Source organism: Notamacropus eugenii, chromosome 3 (assembly GCF_028372415.1).
Source record: "Notamacropus eugenii isolate mMacEug1 chromosome 3, mMacEug1.pri_v2, whole genome shotgun sequence".
Classification (NCBI taxonomy): Eukaryota; Metazoa; Chordata; class Mammalia; order Diprotodontia; family Macropodidae; genus Notamacropus; species Notamacropus eugenii.
In genome coordinates this window covers 333,274,124-333,296,276 of record NC_092874.1, presented here as the reverse complement: position 1 = coordinate 333,296,276, position 22,153 = coordinate 333,274,124, and the positions used below count along the sequence as shown (strand labels likewise).

Below are 22,153 nucleotides of genomic sequence, written 5' to 3'. Positions count from 1 at the left end.
TCACACTCTTTCCCCTTCAGGCAACTGGTGCCTTCCTCTTACCTAACCTTACAGTGCTTAAAACTGGGACTCCTCAGAAGCCCAGGAGATAGCCTGAAGACTTGGGAGCTAACAAACTCTGAAAGGCATAAGTTCAAAACAGGATTCAAATATATAAAGGAAAATCTCAATAAAATTGGTATGTAAGATTAGGAAGGACCAATGAGAAAAATGTCAAGCTGTTTCAGGTAGTTAGCTCCATTCCTTTAAAAATGGTTTCTCCATAAAAGAACTACCTTGCTTATTAATGTTTTAAAGTGGAGGAAAAAGTGTGATAAACTTGATTCAGTCAATCCACAAGTTATTAAGTGCCTATCCTAATGCTAGACTCTGGAGTATTATAAAAACAAAGAACAATACAATCCCTGCTCACAAGCATATTTACATACATAGATATAAAACATAAATGCGAAATATAGAAACAAATATAAACCAAGTCATTAGATGCAGGGATGCAGGGTCGGGAGGGTACTATCAGTTGCAGGCAGAGTGCAGCATCAAGAAAGGCTTCTAAGAAGGTGCTAAAACTGTCTTAAAGGGAGACTTATTTGCCCCTAATGTATCCTCTCCATTCCCCTTCAGGCATGGGATACTTCAAGGAAAAAGACATGGAGTCTGAAGATGAGAGATGGCATGTTGTATGTAAGGAACATGTGGGCATCTAAGTGGTGCAGAAGATAGCTGGGCCTCTATATACTGGAGAGGAAGACTTCTTTTGCTGAGTTCAAATGTGGCCCCAGACACTTACTGTGTCACCCTGAGCAAGTCACTTAACCCTGTTTGCCTCAGTTTCCTCATCTATAATATGATCTGTAAAAGAAATGGCAAACCACTCCAGTATCTTTTCCAAGAAAACCCCAAATAGAGTCATGAAATGTCAGACATAACTGGAAAATGACAACATGTGAGCAACAGATCAGAGAGAAGGCCAGTTTGGTGGGATTGCATAGTATTGGAAGCAGAACTTTTTTTAGTGAAAGTTGGATAAAAGTGTGGGACAGGTTGACAGAACATTATTTCAGGTGATCAAAGCAATAGCTTAAGCCTTAATTAGGAGATTCTATGATCATGGCACCATATCTAAAAATATAGGCTGAGTTACTCTGAAAATGCATATTACTCATTTCTAAAAGGTTAACTCTGCAAGTTTTGTTGAAGATGACATGGCTCTGAGGTCTTATAAGTTTTCCCCCTCTTCTTTCCTAATTTGGAGCTGTAATTCTCTTTTATTGTATTTTTACAGGTTGAGTCTCCCTATCTTGTTCAGGCTGGAAGTACAGCAACCACTGATAGCTCAGCACGGAAGCTTTGACTCACTACATTTCTAACCTGGGTTGTTTTACCACTTCTTAGAGCAGCCCTAGGGCTCCCATTCCTGGTTTTGGAGTGGTGCTGTTGAATCATGTCAGTCCTGCGCAAATCTCTGTGATCACATCTGGGGCTTTCTTGGCAAAGATATTGGAGTGGTTTGCCATTTCCTTCTCCAACTTATTTTTCTGATAAGAAATCTAAGGTAAATAGTGCTAAATGACTTGCCTAGGCTCAGACAGCTAGTATCTGAGGTTGGATTTAAACCCAGGTACATTGTGACTCAAGGGCCAGTGCTACTCTATTTACTATATCACAGAGCGGCAGGATGAAGTATCAACGTAGTGGTGCTGGACTTAGTACAAAAACTCAGCTTGAGCTCTACTACAGCTCAGAACTTCCAAGCTCAATCAATTCCCCCCAACCTCCCTAGCAGGAGATAAATCTCTTTACCTCTGCATTATATCCAGGCTTTCATTTGCCTCCCTCCCCATCCTCACCAAAATCAGCAACTTATCTCCTTCACTCCACCCACCAGCCTCGTCCCCTTTTACTCATCTAATTCTGATCCCCACCTATCTTCTGGGACTAGGGGCCATTCACTAACAATGAATGTGTCACTGTGTAGGAAAATATTGGCATAATTGGACTGACTCATTTTTTTTTTTTAATTTTGGTGAGAGTGCCTATGTTTATCAGTCATTTCCAGTAGGACTCTGGTCAGCCACCCACAGCAGATGGGCAAACTGGAAGGTTGGATGGAATTGTGAAAGATGGGAATTTTCCAAAAGCAGTTCACTGATATTTCTGCACCACCCACATGAGAGTTGGGCGATAATGGTCAACTAGTAGCACTGTGGATAAAGCACTTGGACCTAGAGTCAAGAAGACCAAGTTTCAGATAGGTCCACAAACACATATCAGCCTGTGATCCCGGGAAAATCACTTACCCTGCTACCTCAGTTTCCTCATCTGTAAAATGGGGATAAAACAGCACCTACTTCCCAGGGTTACCATGAGGATCAAATGAGATACTTGTAGAACACTCTGTAAACCTACACAAAGGTTAGCTGCTACTGTTTTCACATCTTGCTGTCTACCTAGGTCATTACTTGGCTTTACAAATATGGCACAGACTAGTTATGCTTCCTATTCATTATGCACATCACGCTTTGGGCCCTGATTAGTTCTGGTTGCAAGTCTAGGATGATTTGAATACAACTAATTATTCCCTTAAGCAGCTAGGTGGTGACGTGGATAGAGGGCCAGGTCTGAAATCATGAAGACCTGAGTTCAAACCCAGCCTCAGACATTTACTAGCTGCGTGACCCTGGGCAAGTCACTTAACCTCAGTTTTCTTATTTGCAAATGGGAATAATAGCACCTACTTTCTAGGGTTGATATGAGGATAAAATGAAATGATAACTATAAACTGCCTGATACATTACAGTCAATATAGAAATGTTTACTGCTATTATTATTTATTATTCTTATAGCACTTAACACAGTGCCTAGCACATAGTAAATGCTATAAAAATGTTAGCTATTATTAAAGCTGGTACCAGAACGGTATCGAAATCACATATCAGGCAAATAACAATAAATTAAGATCACACAGAAAAATTTATAAAGATAAGCTCATTTATTCAAGTCATTAATGAATTTAAAGGCAAAAAAATACAGTTCTCATCTGTTATGAATATCAAGGCTGGAATACCCATTCTCCCAGCTCTTATAATTGTATATATACACACATATACACGTGCACACACACAAAAGTTAACAAAAAAAGTGCAAAGCAGAATTAGGATTTGAAGACAAACCAAATGACCCCGTAACAAGCTACTGTAATGTTTACAGTTCAAAGTAATAGCATAACATACCTAACTCTGAGTACAAGTTCAAGAAAAATCAGGCACTCGTACTTTCTTTTATGCTGAAATTATATTGTGTGTACTTTTCATTAGTTTCCTAGAGACCAGAAATGGAACAGGTAAAATAATGGAAACATAAATGATAATTTCACAGTCACAATTCACTCTTGGATAAAAAAATGCTCATAGAAAACTAGACCCTGAAAGATCCCAGAGAGAGAGAGACAACAATGACTGCATTTCATGGACTGGTGGAGTCCAATGGGAATTTCACAGTCTGACAGATGCGTCCCATGAACACTCAGCAATAGCTAACTCTCCTAAAGAATCCCTAGAAGGCCAGGAAATGGGTAAGGACTGGAAAGATGTTTGTATTCCCTTGTGTAGAGAATGATCCACATACTCAAATGTTTGAAAGTGAAATGAACGAATATGAAATAGTCTGTGAATGAGGTTTCAGGATTTGGTTTTTAAATTAAAATAGGCACCAGAGAAGTTGCTATTCTGGGTTTTTACTCCCCCCCCCTTTTTTTTAAAGGCACTTTGTAAAATAACCCTGGTTATGATGTGACCTGGGAAAGAGAGACCATGAATTCTTAAGATTTGCATCACCCTCTCTCCCAAAGCTATGTTCCTAAGGAAAGCATTTTTGGCTCTGAGAACACAGCCATTCGGATTAAAAACTTCACAGAACAATTTCTTTGCATTGCATAGCAGTTGCGATAGTAGAAGAAAAACAGGTGAAAAAAACAAAACAAAACATTTCCTGGGGGGAAAAGTTTAAAAAATTATTGAGAATTTGGAAAGTGAAAATCACAGCCATGATTTTAAAAAGGGTATCCACTGGTATTTGGGGACCATACAGTTGCTACAGTTATAAAGGAGGGAAAACAATCTTCAGTTTTTCAGGCACATCAAAATTTCCAGTGGCCATCCTCTATTCAGCCACCACAGCAGATGGGCAAGTTGGAAGGCTGGAACGTGGGAGATGGGAGGGACATCAAGACCATATCCCTCATTTTACATAGGAACAAATTCTGGTCCATTTAAGGCTAGTGTTCTAAAGTCACACGGTGAATTAATAACAGAGCTGGTCTAGAACTTGGGTCTCTTGACACGTGGGCCCCAGCTCTAGAGTTAGGCTTTGGGTAATTGTTATACTTTTGAACCTAGTCAGTTTAACCAGTCTTAACTCAGGCTGAATATTCAGGGATTTCTGGGTGGAAATTTTCTCATTTCACCTCCTGTTCTGATGTGCTAAGATCCCAAGGAACAGGTTTAAGTAACAGCATAGTGCTAATAAGGCTTACAAAGTGATTAACATACAATTATCTCACATAACCCTCACAACAACCCTGTGAGGTAGGTAAGGTAGGTATCATTTATCTCTATTTTACAAAGAGAAAAGTAAGGCTTAAATATGATTTACCTTATAGGTCACATAGCTTGGAGAGCCAGCATTGTTGGAATTCCAAACCCAGCGTTCTCTCCCCTGCACCAGGCAACTACAATTGTGGGTTACTGGATCTTACAGATTATTTACACCATTATCAAAGCCACTGTAGAAAAACTTGAGGCATGGAGAAAGTTTGAGGCACCTGAGTTAAGCTTGGTTAAGAGTTTATAAGGAGAAGGGAGCTGCTGCATGGCCAAAAAAATGCCATCAGCAATCTTAGGAAACAGGTAAGTGATGGGAAAGAAAAATTGAATGCAGGGAGAGGGGGGAACTGTGATGGGAAGGAAAATGACAAGGGAAGAGAGAAGTAGGAGGGAGAAGAGTTTGAGAAACAAGAAAAAAATGGATTGGTCTGGTAGGGGCTGACACAGACATTGCCTCAGTTGATACTTGGGGATTCCAGTGCCATAAGATTATTCCTAGACAAAACAGAACCTAAGAGTCCTTAGGGGCTATAAAAAGTCTAGGAATACATACTGAAAACAGCATTACCATTCTGTCTATAATGGAAGAGGGCACTCCACTCAGCTTGTCTTCCATACTACCTCAGGACAGTCTGCCCAGGTAAGCTTTCACCTCATAATTAAAAAGTGATTTCCCAAAGGGGGAAAAAATGCTGTCTCTTTAACCTTTCTATGTCCTACTCTCAAAAGGGAAGCTTTGTCTCAGAGGCTTAGCAGGTAGACCCTTTGTTACTAGTGACCAACCATACCTGATGGAAGGCAGACAACGCTCCAATGTCTGGCAAACCAAACATGTGAGAATAACCATGAGACATTCCACAGCCTCATCTGAAAGGTTTTTAAATGATCTTTTCTCCCAGTAAAATGAAAAGGCATTAATACTGAATACAGCATACACATATTTTTGCCCAAACAACTCTTAATTTCAATGACATTTAAAACATTACAATTAAAGTGTATATAGGAAATTCAAGTTTATGTCACACTACCAGAAGAGTGAATCTTCTTCATGACCTAAAGACTACTAAACATCTGTATAAAACCTGAATCAAAACAGATCCCTTTATCCCACAATTACAACCCGATTTGTTCATTTTAAACAATACAAACTGTGATTAAAACATATTTATCAGTCCTTAAAGAAATAAGGTAATTTAGAGACTGAGCACTGAACGATCTAGCAACCAACATTTGCTCTGAGGGCTAAAATCCCTCAGAATTAAAATTTGGGGGAGACAAAAAATATTTAATACTACAGAAATTGCTGTAGCTGAGTTAAACTTTAGAACAAATATTACTTGAAAAGCAAACTGGAGAGGGTATTTAAATTGCACTCATTCTCCATACAATTTTGGTATTTGTATGTGAAACAAAATATATCACCTACAATGCAGTCAAAGAAAAAGACTCATAGCATCACCTGGGGGGAAAGTTCTGATACAGATATGTCTAACTAGAGGTGAGCAGATGGGAAATTCATAGGCTTTTCTGGTATAATCAGAAGGTGGCAGAGGCCTCTTCTATAAAGGCACAGAATAAGCTCATTGCCCTTAGCAAAACTGGGAGAAGAATCAGAGGGACAGAGGAAGTACAAAGGTCAAGTACAGGGGATCCAACAAGAGTTGTTGAGGGAGCAGGAAAGTAACTGAATGAAACCAATAGGGCAGAGGAGAATGGGTTCTATTCACAAGCAGGGAAGAGGCAATGTAGACAAAAGGAATATTGGCTAAAACAAGACCAGAAGGGAGTACGATAGAGAACAGGAGTAAGGAATAGGCCAGAGGTCAGAGCTAAGGAAAGGAGAAGGACTAAAAATGGCCAAGACAGCTGGTTAGAGGCAAACTGCGGCCATACAAGAATCAGCAGAGTTGAGCACCTTTTAATGAGTCTGGCAGATTTTATTTCTTTGGTTCTTAAAGGATCTCGGGCCCTTCTTATCATTGGCCCCCTAACAGCTGAGCTTGGCAGGGGAGCCCTGTCAAGACTGTCTTTGCCTTCAGTGGTCAAGAGTACCCCAACATGCAGTCAGTTCCCAGTTCTTTCTACCCAGAATGTAGTATTAGCTGCCATATTGGTTATGAGTCAAGGATGGTCTATATCACAAACTTTGCTTGCCCCTAAGATCCACAGCAGTGGGGGTGTAGATGAGATAGTAATGGTAGAAGAGAAAGCCCAGCTGTTTCATGATCCAGACTATGAAGAATGGTTCAGTGTTTTGAGGAACGACACACTGAATACAGGTTGTGGGTACTGAGTTATGCTTGGTTCTCCACTTGCAAGGTCTCTCCATAATTTATATGCTATTTATAATCTACCTTTGTCTACTAAAAGGGGGCCTGAGAGTTAGTCTGAATAGTACCTAGTCCCACCAAGTAATCATAGACTGTGGGGAAAGGGCAAAGAGAATTGTAGAAGAGACGTTAAAGTCATACTTGGCGTGGAATGAGGTGTTTTAAGAGAGGATATCAACAGTGATTATGTAGTTAAAAAAAAAAGTCAATCCTGGGAAGATATACCTACTATTTGTCCTGGTGACAGGAGGTATAATTGTCCAAGTACTATTATAATGTCCAAACGGCATAATCTATTCATCAGTTCTTGATTACAGTGAGCAAAGGAAAAGTATATTTTTTTGCCTCCAAGGCTACGGACAGGGTATTGAAAGAAGAGATAAATTAAAGGCTGCAGTCAGATGAGATGTGTAGGGAGACCACTTAACCAAAAGATATCGCTAAGGAAAATTCAAGCTATAGGGAAAGAGGGAAAGACTGGAGCAGGTAAGAAATCAGGGTATTTTGAAAGGGTGGCCAACACTACAGTGATGGCACCATAGCCCTAAAGACCAAAAGAAGAGTCATCATAAGACCTAGGGATGTTATGATCCGTGGACTGGAGGAAAAGGAAAGGAGGCTTGATAGAGATATAGGACCCTGTTGAGTTTCCTAGTTCAGTCTTTGGTAAATTGAGTAAGATAAAATTCAATAGAGATAAATGTGAAGTTCTGTACTTGAATTAAAAAAAAAATAACAATTTCAAAAGTACAAGGTGGGAAAGGCACGGATATAGACAGCAGCTGTTCTGAATTCCAAGCTTAATGAGTCAGGAAAGTGATAACAGCATTCAAAAAAAGCTAATGCACTCATGGGCAGCATTAACAGGAGCATAACTTCCAGGAACAGGAAGGTGAATAGTTCCTTCCTGCCCTCTGGATACTTTGCCTTCACTGGATCTCATCTGGAGTTCTGTGATTGAGTTCAAGAACAATAATAAATAAAGAGAGAGCGTCCAGAGGAAGGCAATCAGGATAGTGAAGGATCTTGAGGGCATGTCATATGGAGAGCAGTTGAAAGAATTGGGCACGTTTAACCTGGAGAAGACTTAAAGGTGACACAATATTTTACTTCAAGTATATGAAGGACTATCTGGTGGAAAGGGGATTAGATTATGTTGCTTGGCCCCAGAAGACTGAGCTAGCAGCAAGAGGTAGAAGCTGCCTAGGCAAATTTAGGCTTGATATCAGGAAAAACTTCCTAACAATGAAAATAGTCTAAAAGTGGAACAGGTAGGATGCCTTGAGAGGTGGTAGGCTCCCCCTCCTTGGAGGACTTCAAGGTGAATGAGGCTGGATGACCACTTGTTCAGTATAGTGAGGATTCCTTTCATGAATGGTTGGGGTTAAGTGACTTGCCCAGGGTCCCACAGCTAGTAGGTACCTGGGGCCACATTTGAACTTGGGTCCTCCTGACTCCAGGACCAATGCTCTCATATATGAATTTAGTTATGTATAAGGTCCCTTCCAACTCTTACATTCTAGGATTCTGTGTGGATGTTGCGGCAGGCTTATGGTCACTGGAAGTCCTGCTTGACCATGTGGATAGTTTTGAAGGAGTCAACATGACCTTCAGCCAAGATTCTGTGGCAAAAATCCTTCCTTATCATAGCCACATTTTTGAAATTTTAAAAAACTCACATTCTGCCAAAAACAAGACAAGAAGGTCCAGATGAAATAGTGTGCTTAATGGACTGGATTCTGGAAATGTTATCCACCTAAAATAATGCTCTCTGTAAGTCTTAACAACATATGGGAAAATAAAGTAAATCAAGTGGCTGGAAGATGCTAGAGACCCTGCAGAGGTCACATGCGGTTTGACCACACATTTTATATATTTATCGAATTCATCTGTAAGGTAGTTTTCAACACCTTTTCCTCTCTTAGAGACAATTGGTTTGGAGGTCTTCCACAGTCTTTCACAGATGTGTCTGGTCTAGAAAAGCAAGTATGGAACTAGAGGAGAGGGTATTTATCTCATACCATGATGGCATTTACAGGCTTGGTTAGGAAGGACTATGACATTGTTTCCCTCATGAACACAACCATACAGTCCAGCAAGTGTCCTAGACAGATGAATTCTGAGCACAGCATGCCTCAAGGTGACATCAACTATTTGAATCCCTCAGTAAGGCCTAAGATGAAGTTGAAGAGTCTTGTGTTTCCTGAGAAAATGTCATAGATATTAAAGGCCACATGTGAATGGCCTCTCTTATCAAGGAGATGGATTTGGGGCAAATTGAGAAGCTACTTTTTGTCAGGTAGCTGAATATAAAGGGGGTACTCGGGAAAAAGATGGGACCTGAGCCTCTTCTCAACAATGTGTTACTTCCTTTGAGGTTTCCTCTTGAATCTGGAGAGGGCTGTTCATAGCACAGTGGACACTGCCTCACCAAAGAAGCAAGAGATCTTCCTTTAACCTCTAGGTCTATTCTCTAGGAATGGATGCTACCCAATGTAGACTTTCTATAGTAAGGAAGGAGACAGCAAAGTAGAAAAGAACAGGAAGCTCTGATATGAACAGCAGGTTGAAGAAAATCTAGGCAAGAGCTGAATTATCTCTCTTGTTAGAAACACTGATCAATGAGGTATGATGGATATGGGCCAACTCTACCTGAGCGTGCTGAGTGGGGTGAACCAGGTTTTTTGGTCACTGACCAGCTACAGCTGTTTAATTTCAACTTAGATGTTAGTTTAATAACCAAAGGGCTGGCTGGCATAACTTCTATAATGAACCTTGCTCTTTCTGTAGCTGCTGGACTGATGGATTGGCAGTCACCTCCCTCTGTGGATAAGTCTCTAGGTTGGTTCAGCTATAGACCACCATCATTGATAAAGAAATTAAGTGGATTCAGAGACTGCCAGGAAGATTACAGTATGACTGCAGGCAGAAAACAACCATCCAGTGATGGTAGATAAATGAGGCAGCTGGAGAAGAATCCCATTTAGAGACAGTCTATGGAAAAAGTTCATAAGGGGTGCATGAATAGATACAGTAAAATTTTAAAAAAATTGAAAAGTTCCTCAGTCTTCCTGTTCAGCCTTTCGGGAAGAATATTGATACAGGAGGCTAGTGGGCTGGGAGGGGAGATGCAGACTGGGTAGACATCTGAACCTGGAATTGGGGAACTTTAAGACTCTTTGGCAAAGATCACAACTTAGACTGAAGGGCAAATTTATCCTCAAATCAGACCCCTAACAGCTAGAATTCTATCATTTTCAGACCTACAATTCAGGAAGGGAAGTTGTAGGAGCCTCCATAGCACTTAGCAACGACCAGTCTACATCTACAATAAACCATGGTGGAGCTCTGGGACAGAGGTTTCTCAGGTGCCAGTAGAGGGCAACAGAAGAACCAGTTGAGTCAACAGAAGAACTGCTAAGTCAACTTAGGCTTGTTTGTGGCACAAGGAAGAAAAAGAAATGTTCAAGTCAAGTACTAGTGAATCCATCTATAGTGGGAGAAGGTACAAGAGACCAATCTGAAAAGACCAGCCAAGCAGATTGAGTCAAGGCACAATTTGTAAGTCAGAGACCTAAGATCACAGCAGCAGAGGAAGGAAAAGAAAGGAATGAGCATGAGGAAGAGTCAGTGATGAGGAAGGTAGAGGTTAGAGCCAGGTCAGGCTGTTGAATGACATAGGAGAATTACAGATGATGCCAATTAAAGAATAAGGTAGGAACTGCAAAAGGGGAGAGCTTTTCAGCCACCCCCTGGGACTTTTTCTTATATCTCCTTTGGTTCTTAAAGGGCCATACCCCTTACTAGCTGGTTGGAACCTGGCAACTGATTTCCCAAAGTGTAAACTTGTAAACCAATTTTAGCAGCATTTTCCAGTCCTTCATAAATTTAAATATTACAACAAATTACAACAAAATTCTTATATATTACATGAAAATTTGGCAGATTGATCCTTGGGAATTAACCATCAATCACTGAAGCTAGAACGCAGTGATTTTTAGCTGTTCACAATTGTCAACTTATTGTAGGTTAAGCTGTTAGGAACCATAATCAGATAGTCTCCAACGAGGGTATAAATAACCAACAATGCTTATATACAGTCTCTAAAACTTACAGCTAGAAAAGTCGTGTGCTGAGTCAAGTTGGGGGCAAGAAGTCCCACTCGTCCTAGTGATTTGGAAAGTTTTTGAATAATTACATGAGGCATTCCTGTTCATTCTGATTGTAGTAAAACAAAAGGCAAAAATGGAAAAACTCCAGCAAGTTTACAAAGAGAGTCAACATAGGTCCTTGACTGTTGCTTTTTTATTGAGTTCACTGAGATGCTAACTTGGTGACCCGATATCCACTGTGATTTTGGTAAACAGAGGGTACTTCTGAATTTTCAAAAGTTGGTACTTAAGTGAGTTCAAACCGTCAGAGTTCATGGTCTGTCTAGTGTGTGCAATTCTGTCAAATCTGTAAACAGAAAAACAAATAATGGTGTCAAAATCCAACTCTAAATAAGAGCCATCAAAACTCTTCCTTCTCCTTTCCCTTCCCATATTTCCTTGTACCTAGAATGACCTCCAGTAGCTGGTGTTTGAATTAATCTAGCTAGGACCAGATGAAAGGTATTCTCAATTTCCAGGACAGACCAAAACAAAAATATCCAGAGAGAGAGTACCCTCATGTCATGAACATGACAAACTGTCAAGGTGTCTGCAAGTTTGAACTTAGGCTGTTATTCTAGTACTCCCACTCTCTTCCCAAATAATCAGTTATTGAATGCTGAAAAGTCATCACTTTGCATCCTCTAGAGAAAGGAAATGAAAACTAAGAACACACCTTTGTGGATTGGGTTCATTTTTTTGGTCTCTTGAATGGCGAATCATCCGACACTTTCCAATAACAGCATTTGGACGTGATATAGACATGCCTTTATAAACTAATCTGTGTTAAAAAAAAAAAAAAGGGCAGTCATTCTCATGAGGAAGTAGTAAACAACTGAAATAAGTGCAATTTGCAATATTGTCTTAAATACTGGTTAGCATGGTGCAATCAATGATTTGCTCAGTACTCCTATACTAGACAGTATCAGGTAAGTGACCCAACAACTACTTAACTCCATACTGCAGTTAATATTTTGTAGTAACATTAATTTATCAAATGAGAAGATGATTGAACTTAGTGTGACCCTTGCCAAGAGGTACTTCATGCCTTGAACTGAAATCCTACTGTTTTTATTTTAAAAATAAAAGTTGTCATACACCAACTCTTTTTCATTAATTCTTCCTATTTCTAATGTAACTCTCCCTACAAAGCTACATCACTCATGGTTTCTTGGAATTCAAGATTCACGGAAGCTATATTTGTTTGACATCTATTATGTGCATGGAGCACTGTACTGCATGCTGCAGGAGATACAGAAATAAGTAAGGTACTACCCTGTCCTCAAGGGGTTTACAGCCTAGGAAGAGAAATAAGAAAGGTAAATAAAAACCTATATTGCAAAACAAATGTTCTATGTACCTAAAATGCTATGAGAATTCACAAGTTATGGAATTTAGGTAAGATTTTGCCCCTTGTTTTGTATGCTTATTTGATTGTTTCTGTTTTAAGTTTATAATAATTAATAGTATAATAATAATTTTTAAAAATTTAATATCTTTTAGGGTGACCCAGCACAGGAGACCCAAATTTGGAAATGACCACATGAAGGAAGAAATGCACTTTCTAAGAGTGGTAGAAATTTTTTCATGGTTACATACACATAGAATTTGAACAAATATTTACCTGTTATAAATATCATCATCTTCACCTCCCCAACCCCAATAGTTATTAGGAAATCCATTTATTTTGTGGAATTGTTCTTTACTTAGAGCAGAGACACCTCCAAAATACTGGTTATAAGGTAAGCTAGAGGGGAGAAAGAAGCAAGTACAGCATTAGTACAACTGACTTTACATCTCTGGAAAAGACTGAGGTGACCAGTGATACATATGCCTTAATACTCATTTACTCACAGATTTTATAAACAATCTAATTCAACATAGATGTCTTAGGTCACTAAAATCTTTAAAGGTATTATTATCTGAGATATCCGACCTCACAACCTGTAAGGAGGTCAAGTCAGAATACTCTTACTGTTAGAAAAGGTAACTTTTGAAGAAACTTAATGAAAGGTTTTGTCAAGAATTAGTGGTTGAGGTGGGACATAAACCCACTTTTCCCTCACGCCAAGGTTCAAGGATCGATCTCTCTTTCTTAATTTCTGTTTTCCTAGTGTATCTAGAAGTATGAAGTTATTGTTTATAAGGTCTAACACCCTTCCCCCAAAAGAAACTTCATAAAAAATGAAAATATACTTGGGGGTAAGGAGAGGAGATGCAATCAGTGATTTCATGGATGCAAGGAATTCTAGGGTGGGAACATCTTAACTTTCACTAATGTAACTTGAAAGTATTAGTGAAATGCCTGGAGGGTACTAACGGTTAAATAACTAACTGTAAGATCAAACAACTATCTGAAGTGGGATTGGAACCTTATCTTACTCAGAAGCAAGCCCTTTTACCCACTACACCAAGTGGCTTAGACACTTTGTATAATTTCTTAAATTTATATCTTTGTTGGATTGGTTAAGTCGTTTCTTGACTATAAAAATTAAGTGGCCAAAGGGGGTTGCATTAGCTTTTATCTTAGATCTTTTAGAAGACACCCATCTGACCGAGATGCACTTAGATCTTCTAGGAATTTATCCTCTTAAACCAAGGAATGGTGCTTTAAAAGACTTTTTCAGGACACCTTCAAGGTCTGTGACTACGTGATTCTATTGGACACAAAGCCCTGGCTGAGTAGAAAGAGTTTCACTGCAGAAAGGGAGAAAGGAGAGAGAGTGGGAGGCCAAGTGAGGGAGGAAGAGGGAGAGGGGGTGGAAGAAAAAAGTATAAAAACTAAAGAGAAAAAAAACCCACACACCTAAAATAGAATTTCACTAAATGAAATCTTTTTCTAAAAAGTACATTTAATACTTTCACACACCGGAAGTCATTTTAAAAGTGTTTCCAAGTACTTAAATGTTTCCTTCACGATCATGAGCTTTGCCTAGTATCATCACCACTTTACAGATAAAAGCAAACTGGAGCTCAGACGGTGCCACGCCTATGATTTAAATTTAAAGCAAATTTAAAGCTTTAGTATCTCTGGCCTCAATCTGTAAAATGTGGGAGTTAAACTGGACAGCCTTTTGGGTTCATTCCAACTCTAAAATGATCTTAAACATCAAAACTGGGCCTTCAAGTTCAATGGTCTTTCTACCAAACCACTTTATATTTCAAAAAAACATCATCTAATAAGGCTATTTTACTTCTAGCTATGAAATCAACTGGCTTTTAAAAAAGTCTTGAGGTATATTATTGACAGTCATAGTTACTTAAAAAAAAAAACAACCAATGAACAAGACAAGCATGGGGAAATTCTTTGCAGAAAACCATAAAAATGGATTCTCATTAAATTGCTGTATGCTCATAATGGAGGAGGAAAGGAACAACAACATTAGTAAACCTGGAACCCATTTAAAATGACGAAATAAAATAATTCCTACAAACACCACGAAGTATTTCAACAACAAAAAGTCTTTTCATGTGCATATGGATGGAGTATCTGGACTTCATTGTCCTTTCTTAACAATTGATTGGAAGGAAACTTACCAGTATGCTGCATTTCAGATAGGATTTTATTTTCTTTCTCATTTGATTTACCTAAGGTGGTTAACTGATACATTTAAGGAAGTGTTTTTTAAAAATAGTTTTTAAATGCCCTGCTTTTACAGATACACATTTTAGTAGATAAATAATATTAATCTCTACTTCAGGAAATTGTCCGATCAATGATAATACTGTATCTGATAGAAGAGGTAATATTCCACCCCCCCCATCTCCATCCTTGGTCATTATAACAAGCACAATGATATTCTTAAATATGCTATAAGATGGGAAGACAAATGAATGAATACAGTTCAGCCTTTTTTACCTGAAAGATATCTTACCTGAATCCAAATTTATCCATTGATACGGAGAGGTGCCGGGGCTGCTCAAAACACCTGTAGGTGTTCCTGTCATCCATAGGTATCAGATCTACATCACTAAATACAAAGCAGTCATAGTCATATTCTTTCAAGGCTTCTTGAAAGCCTATATTCAGAAGCTTAGCACGATTGAATGTTCCTTCACCATCCTAAGTTTAAAAATAAACAAGCAATCATTAAAACTACAAAAACTCCATGGGAAAATCATCAGCACGGACCTATCTTACTGGTTCTCTAACCCATTCACTCCGGCCAATAAGTATACTTACCTGAGTATCTTGACTACAGAATGGCATGACAACTTATAGGAAAGGCTAATGATGCACACCCACTGTTCAATCCTCCAATGCTGATAGTTTTGCACATTGCCAACAGTTTCAGCAAAATGTTACAAAATAATCTTTATTCTATCTGTCTAAGGACTGTGATTCTGACCTGCTAACAATCACAACTCAGGACTAATGAGGACCATTCCAAGCACTCACTCTACAATGGCACTGGGTGGAACTCTTAAAAACTAAATCTGAGGTATAAAAAAACCACAGCGAGGATATAATGTTCCTTTCTACCTATCTACCTTCGGTAAATGCTACCAAACTCCAGAAAACCACTAAGAGCAAAGCACATTAGTCTCAAAGTGAGAAAAATCTAGTTTTAAAAAAGGGAGATGAAGGGGAAGTCCTTGAATATCTGCTGAAATAAAGGATGCTACTAGGTTCTCAAATGGAACTAATACTGGAATAGATCAGTTACACTCCAATTATACACAGTCACCACTTTATTTGTTAATCTACTTTTCTCCTAAAGTTTTTATTTGATCAGTTATTTGATATGACTCACCCTTGATATAACTGAACAAATATGTAAAACTCATGCTACGTCATATTATCTAACCTCTTTATCTTTAAAACATTAGGACAAACCTCAGCAGCCACTCTGCCTGTCTCAAAGTGGTAGTGTATAGAGATGACATTTAAAAGGTTGTCTTAGGACTCTAAAGAAGGACCTATTATGGATGGATTTTCACTCTCAAGCAGCACAAAGTCATTGGGTTTTTCCAGGAAACTCTCTCTCTAGACTTGAATGAGATACTTAACACTAAACTCAGTGAAGTAGTAGACTGTCCTCCTTCCTGAAACCTCCGGGTATTAGTTGATATTGTAAAAATGTCAGATAAACTTATGGAAACTTCCTTAAGTGTAAACGTTAATATAACTTCTTTCTTTATAATGTTAGAAAAAAAAATAAAACTGCTTGCAATTTAAGCAATTTCTTTCTTTGCTTTGTGGGATTCAGCTGTTCCCTTCCTTGGTGGGGCAGAGTTCTGGACTTTGATTTGGGAAGATCCAAGTCTGAATTCTGACTCAGATACTTATTTGCCATATTGACCATAAATGAGTCACTTAATTCACTGAACTCTCCTTTTTTTCAACCTGTAAAATTGGGAGAGTATATAACATTCACCTTAATGAACATCAAATAAAATAACCCAGGTTTGTAAATTTATAAATGTGAGATATTATTGGTTTCCTAAATTTAAACAATATAAGTCACAGGTGGTCAAATGATATGAACAATTCTCAAAACAAGAATTGCAAACTATCAACATTTCAAAGAATGCTCCAAGTATTAATTATTAATTAGAGCAATGTGAATCACAACTCTGAAGTTACACCACACACTCAGAAAACTGGCAAAGATGACAACAAAATGGGACTAGTCAATGCTGGAGACACACTAACTCATTACAGGTGGAGCTGTTAGCTGGTGCAACCATTCTGGAAAACAATTTGGAATTATACAGACAACAAAATATCAATAGCCTTTGAAGGGGAGATTTCACTGGCTAGGAATATACCCAAAGGAGGTCACTGACAGAAAGGCTCTGTATGTCCCAAAATATTTACAGCAACACTTTTTGTGACAGCAAAGAATGAGAAACAAAGTATCTACTGGGGAAAGGCTAAACAAAGTATGGTATATGACTTATCATAGGATATTACTATTCCATAAGGAAAAATTAACATGATGAAAATAAAGAAACATGGAAAGACTTACACGAACTGATACAAAGTGGAGTAATCAGAGTCAGGAAAACATCTAAAACAATTAAATACAAAGAACAAGCGCTACCACACAACTAAAAATGAATGCTGTGATATTAATTACAAAGAACAAACTTGACTTCAAAGACAAGAAGATACCTCCCTCAACTCCTTTGCAGAAAGGGACGTGGGAGTTGTCCACATGTTTGGAATACTGCACATAGTGTCAGACTTTTTCATGATATTGATCTCTTTTGCTAATTATTTTCTTTTTTAAAAAATATTTTTATTGGAGGGATGGGGAAATACAGGTGATATAAAAAACAAGAGACTTCAATAATAATCTATTTTTTAAAAAGTCACTTAGTTTCCCTGGGACTTATTTTCATTCTCAGTAGAATGTAGGGGTTGATATCTAAGGTCCCTCCCAGGTCTAAATCCAATGATGCAAGGCAACCCCATTACAGAATAAGTTTACATGTGTTTTACAAGCTATAAAGTCTTACACAAATATAAGATATCATTCCAAATTAAATAAGTTGATAAACATCAACTTTCCAATGCCAGATGTACAAGTAAAAGCATTTCTCTAAAAATCACTTTTTCTAAAAGTCAACAGTTAAGCCCTGAATGGATTCCTTTGATTAGTATTAGAAAGTATTTAGAATTCAGTTCCCAGCATGAGCACTTATGTGAAATCAACCCATATAAAATGAACAAATACACATATTTTTTGTTTTCAAAGCAGTGATTTTTTCATAACTCATATTTACATACAGTATTTTAAGACATTACCATCTACAGTTTCTGTATTTGAGTTGGTTTTGCTGAACTGAATTTCTCCCCCCCCTCTTTTAAAAATTCTTTAATGCAAAGAACGATTTATTAGATATGGAAAGCAAAAGAAACACTCAGAAATGACAATGATGAAAAGGCAAGAGAAACCAATAAAAAACTAAGTTTCAAAAAGAAACGTCCTAATTTATAGTTTTGTCTGATACTACATTATAGTACAAGTTCAGTTTTATCTAATCAGACTACTATGATTGCCAGGGCTTGTAAAATACCTAGCAGATACCTTTGTTCATACATACCCAGCAGAAGAGAATGAATGAGGGCAGAAAGCAGATAGCTGGTCACACCATTAACATTCATGCCCTCCTCCCCTTTTTTTCCTGGATCAGTCTTATGATGAAGTGATTTTATAAGTAGTCTGTGTTGAGCACTAAAGGAAACTCTGGGAGAAGATCCCCTCAGACAGCATGGCAAACTGCTTATTGGTTTTATCGCCCCCTTGAACAAGGATTTCAAGCTGTTGCTTGGAAAGCACATGATACAGTAACTGTGTGTCCTAGAAACATGGTTCTCACGTGTTCCTCTCCTAGATCAAAGATTGCCCAGCAAAAATCTTTGCTTCTACCACAGAGGTCTCAGTACTGACGGACTCACTTTGTGGGAATTGTCTTAAAGGACCTGAAGAGCTTTCAGTGAAAAAGGAATTAGAACTTGTGGCTCTGTTTGGTCCTGCAGGACTAAATAAGGAATTATGGTCAGAAGTTTCAGAAAAACAGAGTTGAGTTCCATGTAAGGAAAAACTTCTCAGGGGAAAGGGAATAAGCATTTATATAGCATCTACTATGTTCCAGGTACTGTGCTAAGTACCTTTAAAAAAAAAAAAAAACAACTTATGACATTTGTTCAATTAAGAGTTGTCTATCCAAAAGTGGAATAAGATGCAGTAGGAGGTCTTGGTGGTGATGGTGGGAGCAGCAGTTATACAGTACTTTATGTTTTGTGAAACACTTTAAACTCAATTTTCCTCACTGGAGCTTTGAGCTTTACCGCAACTCTGGAAGGCAAGGCTGGCATGAGAAAGTTGAGGAGGCTCAGTGGGTGACCTGCCTATGGGCACAGCTACTAAGTATGAGAGGTGGCACTCAGAACCCAGGTCTTCCTGATTCTAAGTCTATACTCTTCCCACTATACCAAGGGTTCTTAATCTTTTTTCTTTTGGTCACAGACCTCCTTTTGTCAGTCTGGTGAATTCTATGGACCCTTACTCAAAACAGTTTTTAAATGATTATCACTAAGGAAACAAATTACATGGAATTAGTATATTAAAAACAAAAATTTAACTCCCCCCAAATATTAAAAAAGAAAGTTCAGGAATCTTAGTGTCTCTTAAATCAAGCTGCTAACTCTAAATAAAGGGGCATTACATTTAACATGAAGGGATTGGCATAGAGGGAATCTCTGATCTAAGATGACTTCATGATTGATTGTAGCTCTCAAGGTTAAGAAATAATAAAGAAATTCAAAGAGAAAGTACAGCAAGCAGTTTCATGCCAGCCTAGGATTGCACAAAAAGACAACCAGAAGCCTGCAGACAATGGGAAAGGGGTTCGACAGAAAAGCTAGCAAGAGGGCAAGCAAGCCAGAAGTCTGCCAACGTAAAGCCGAAGTGCTAAGAGGATGCTCTGGGGGTGTAAGAAGCAGCAGCAGCAGCAGCACTCTGACCACATTGAACCTAGGGGCCAGAGACCCTCAAACCAGAGAGAATGAAAGTTCTCAGCACCCTGAAAAGGGAAGGGAAAAGAACAGGTATTTATTAAGTGCCTACTATGTCCAAGCACTGTGCTAAATGCTTTACAAATATCACCCAACAACCCCGTGAGAAAGATGCTGTCAATGATTCCCATTCTGCAGTTGAGGAAAATGAGACAGACAGATGTAAAGTGACTTTCCTGGGGTACACAGGTAGCAAGTATCAAAGGCCAAATTTGAACTCAGATCTTTTGGATGCTAGACCTAGTGCTCTATCCACTAGGTCACTCACTGGCTGACTCCTTGAGAGGAGCTGGGTAGGCTATGAAATGCAAACACAGTAGACAAGAGAAAATGAGAAAGGTAAAATAGAATTTTCATAATGCGAAGGGGCCAAATGATGATGAAATACTTACAGATGGAACAAGAAGACCTTCAGAATTTCACCACAGTAAGACAAGCACAGGTTGTGAGAGGCGGCAGCAGGGGAGACTGGTTTGTTTTGATAGTCAAAACACAGGAAAGAAAAGGGAGGGGGCCAAGGAAGACACTATGTTATAAAGGAGGAAGAAAAAAATGGAACTTCCTAGTTCTTAAGATCAGATATACAAATATGGAGGGGGAGAAGAGACAGTACATGTATCTCACTTTTATCTGAATTATAAAAGGAAGGTGTCTGTCTGTCTCTCAGAGGATGGATGGTGAAAGGAGGTAGATTGATTTTTTTAAAAGGTAAAGAAAGAGTAAGGACCAGTGATCAGGGTCTACGCAAGAGGAAAACAAGAGAAGAAGCAGAACAGAGGCAAATCATTTCAATTACAAATCATTACTGTTAATCATATGAATCTTTTACCACATTCTTCGAAGGGAGGAGGGTGACTGGACAAAGGCAAGAAAAAGTAGACTTAGCAACCATAAGCATGAACATGAATGGGATGAACTCACCCATAAAAGAGAGAAAGAGAGCAAACAGAATAGAAAGCAGAACCAAATAACATTTTATTTACAAGATTTACACTTGAAATGTAAAGATTCACATAGTTGAGATGATGGGCTAGAGTAGAATTTATCTCGCCTAAGGTAAATTGAAAAAAGCAGAGAGCAATTGTGATCTCAGAAACAGCAACAATAAAAATATATAGTTAAAAGAAGTTAGTAGGGAAACTATATTATTCTTAGAGGCATCATAGACAATAAAATAACATCAGTATACACACCATATGGAATAGCATCTAAATATTTAAAAGTAAAAGCAAACTAAGTACAAGGAGAAAAAAGTAAATGTTTGGGGAAACCCTTTCAGACTAGACAAATTTAATAAGGTTAAACAAGAAAGAAGTTCGGGTGTTTAATTGAATTTTAGCAAAATTAGATATGATAGATGGATTTCCTACAATTACTGAATGGGAAGAGAAAAAAAATACATATACTCAGTGATGCAGGGTAATTTGATAAAAACTGACTGAGTCAGGACTTAAAACACACGAAACAAATGAAGAAAAGATGAATTATTAAACCAGTAGTGTCAAATTCTAATTGAAACAGATCCTTGAAGGCTGCAGACTGTCTTAGAAAACTACAAATACAAATTTTCTATGTTTTACAGTATTTTTTATTTATTTTGTTAAACATTTCCCAATCACACTTTAATCTAGTCCTACAGTACTTGTTTTGCTAACCTTGAATTTCATATCTCTGTATTAAATACATTCTTTAATGACCATAATGCAATAAAAATCGTAACCAATGAAGAAATTTTTTAAAAAAGGATTCAAATTTAAATAAAGACCAAACAATTTAATCCTAAAGAAGTATTTGGTGGATCAAAGAACAAATCAGATAATTTTAACAAAGAAAATGTTACCAATGAGACAGTATACCAAACTATTAGGATGCAGCCAAAGGAGTTTTTAGGAAAATTAGAAAAAGCAGTGCTGAACTAGAGGACAAATGTCCTGATTTTCAAAAAAAGGTAAGATAATAAAATAGAAACTGTGAAATACAATACAATGAGCTTAATCTGAAGTCCTGATAAAATTACAGGAATTATTCAAAGCCAGCTGTCTAGAAAAGGAAGTAGAGATTACAAAGTATCAGCATGACTTCATCCAGAAAAACTCACGTCAGACTTATTTCCTCTTTCTGACAGTCTGGTAAATCAGCAAAATGCTATAGATACAGTCAGACTGTAAAAGACAGCTCAAACCACCAGAAGCTGCCGATTATCAAATTTTCAGCGTGAGCATTCACACAACTGGAAACATTACAATGGATTCATTGTTTTATTTAACAGAGCCCCAGGTTCCTGCCACATAGGCTAGTTTTCCCCTCAAAAGGCAATGACACTGTCCTAGAGACTTAACTGGTCCCAGAAACTAGGGCTTCATAAAATGTTTGTGATTATAATAGGCTTATAAAAAAACCCAAGTAGTCAGCGATCCTTAGGTCTGACAAACTGTCGTGAGTTAATACATCTTTCTGGTCACATGTGCCACATGTAGCAAATATGTAAGTGAAGAGAACTGTGCCCAACTGTATCAAAACAATCTTTACTATGTATACTTTCTA

The 22,153-nt window shown here is 38.1% G+C and overlaps 1 protein-coding gene across 4 annotated transcripts in view; it reads right to left on the bottom strand.

The window, feature by feature from the left end:
- Positions 1-2,970: 2,970 nt before the first annotated feature.
- B4GALT1 (beta-1,4-galactosyltransferase 1) overlaps positions 2,971-22,153 on the bottom strand; it is an 84,832-nt gene continuing 65,649 nt past the window's right edge. For all 4 annotated transcript variants that reach the window (XM_072597038.1, XM_072597039.1, XM_072597040.1 and 1 more), the window contains 4 exons: positions 14,958-15,145; positions 12,707-12,829; positions 11,759-11,863; positions 2,971-11,389 (listed from right to left, as the gene is read on the bottom strand). In XM_072597038.1, the coding sequence (XP_072453139.1) occupies positions 11,257-11,389; positions 11,759-11,863; positions 12,707-12,829; positions 14,958-15,145 (549 nt within the window). In that variant the 3' untranslated portion in view covers positions 2,971-11,256. The remainder of the gene's footprint in view (positions 11,390-11,758; positions 11,864-12,706; positions 12,830-14,957; positions 15,146-22,153) is intronic.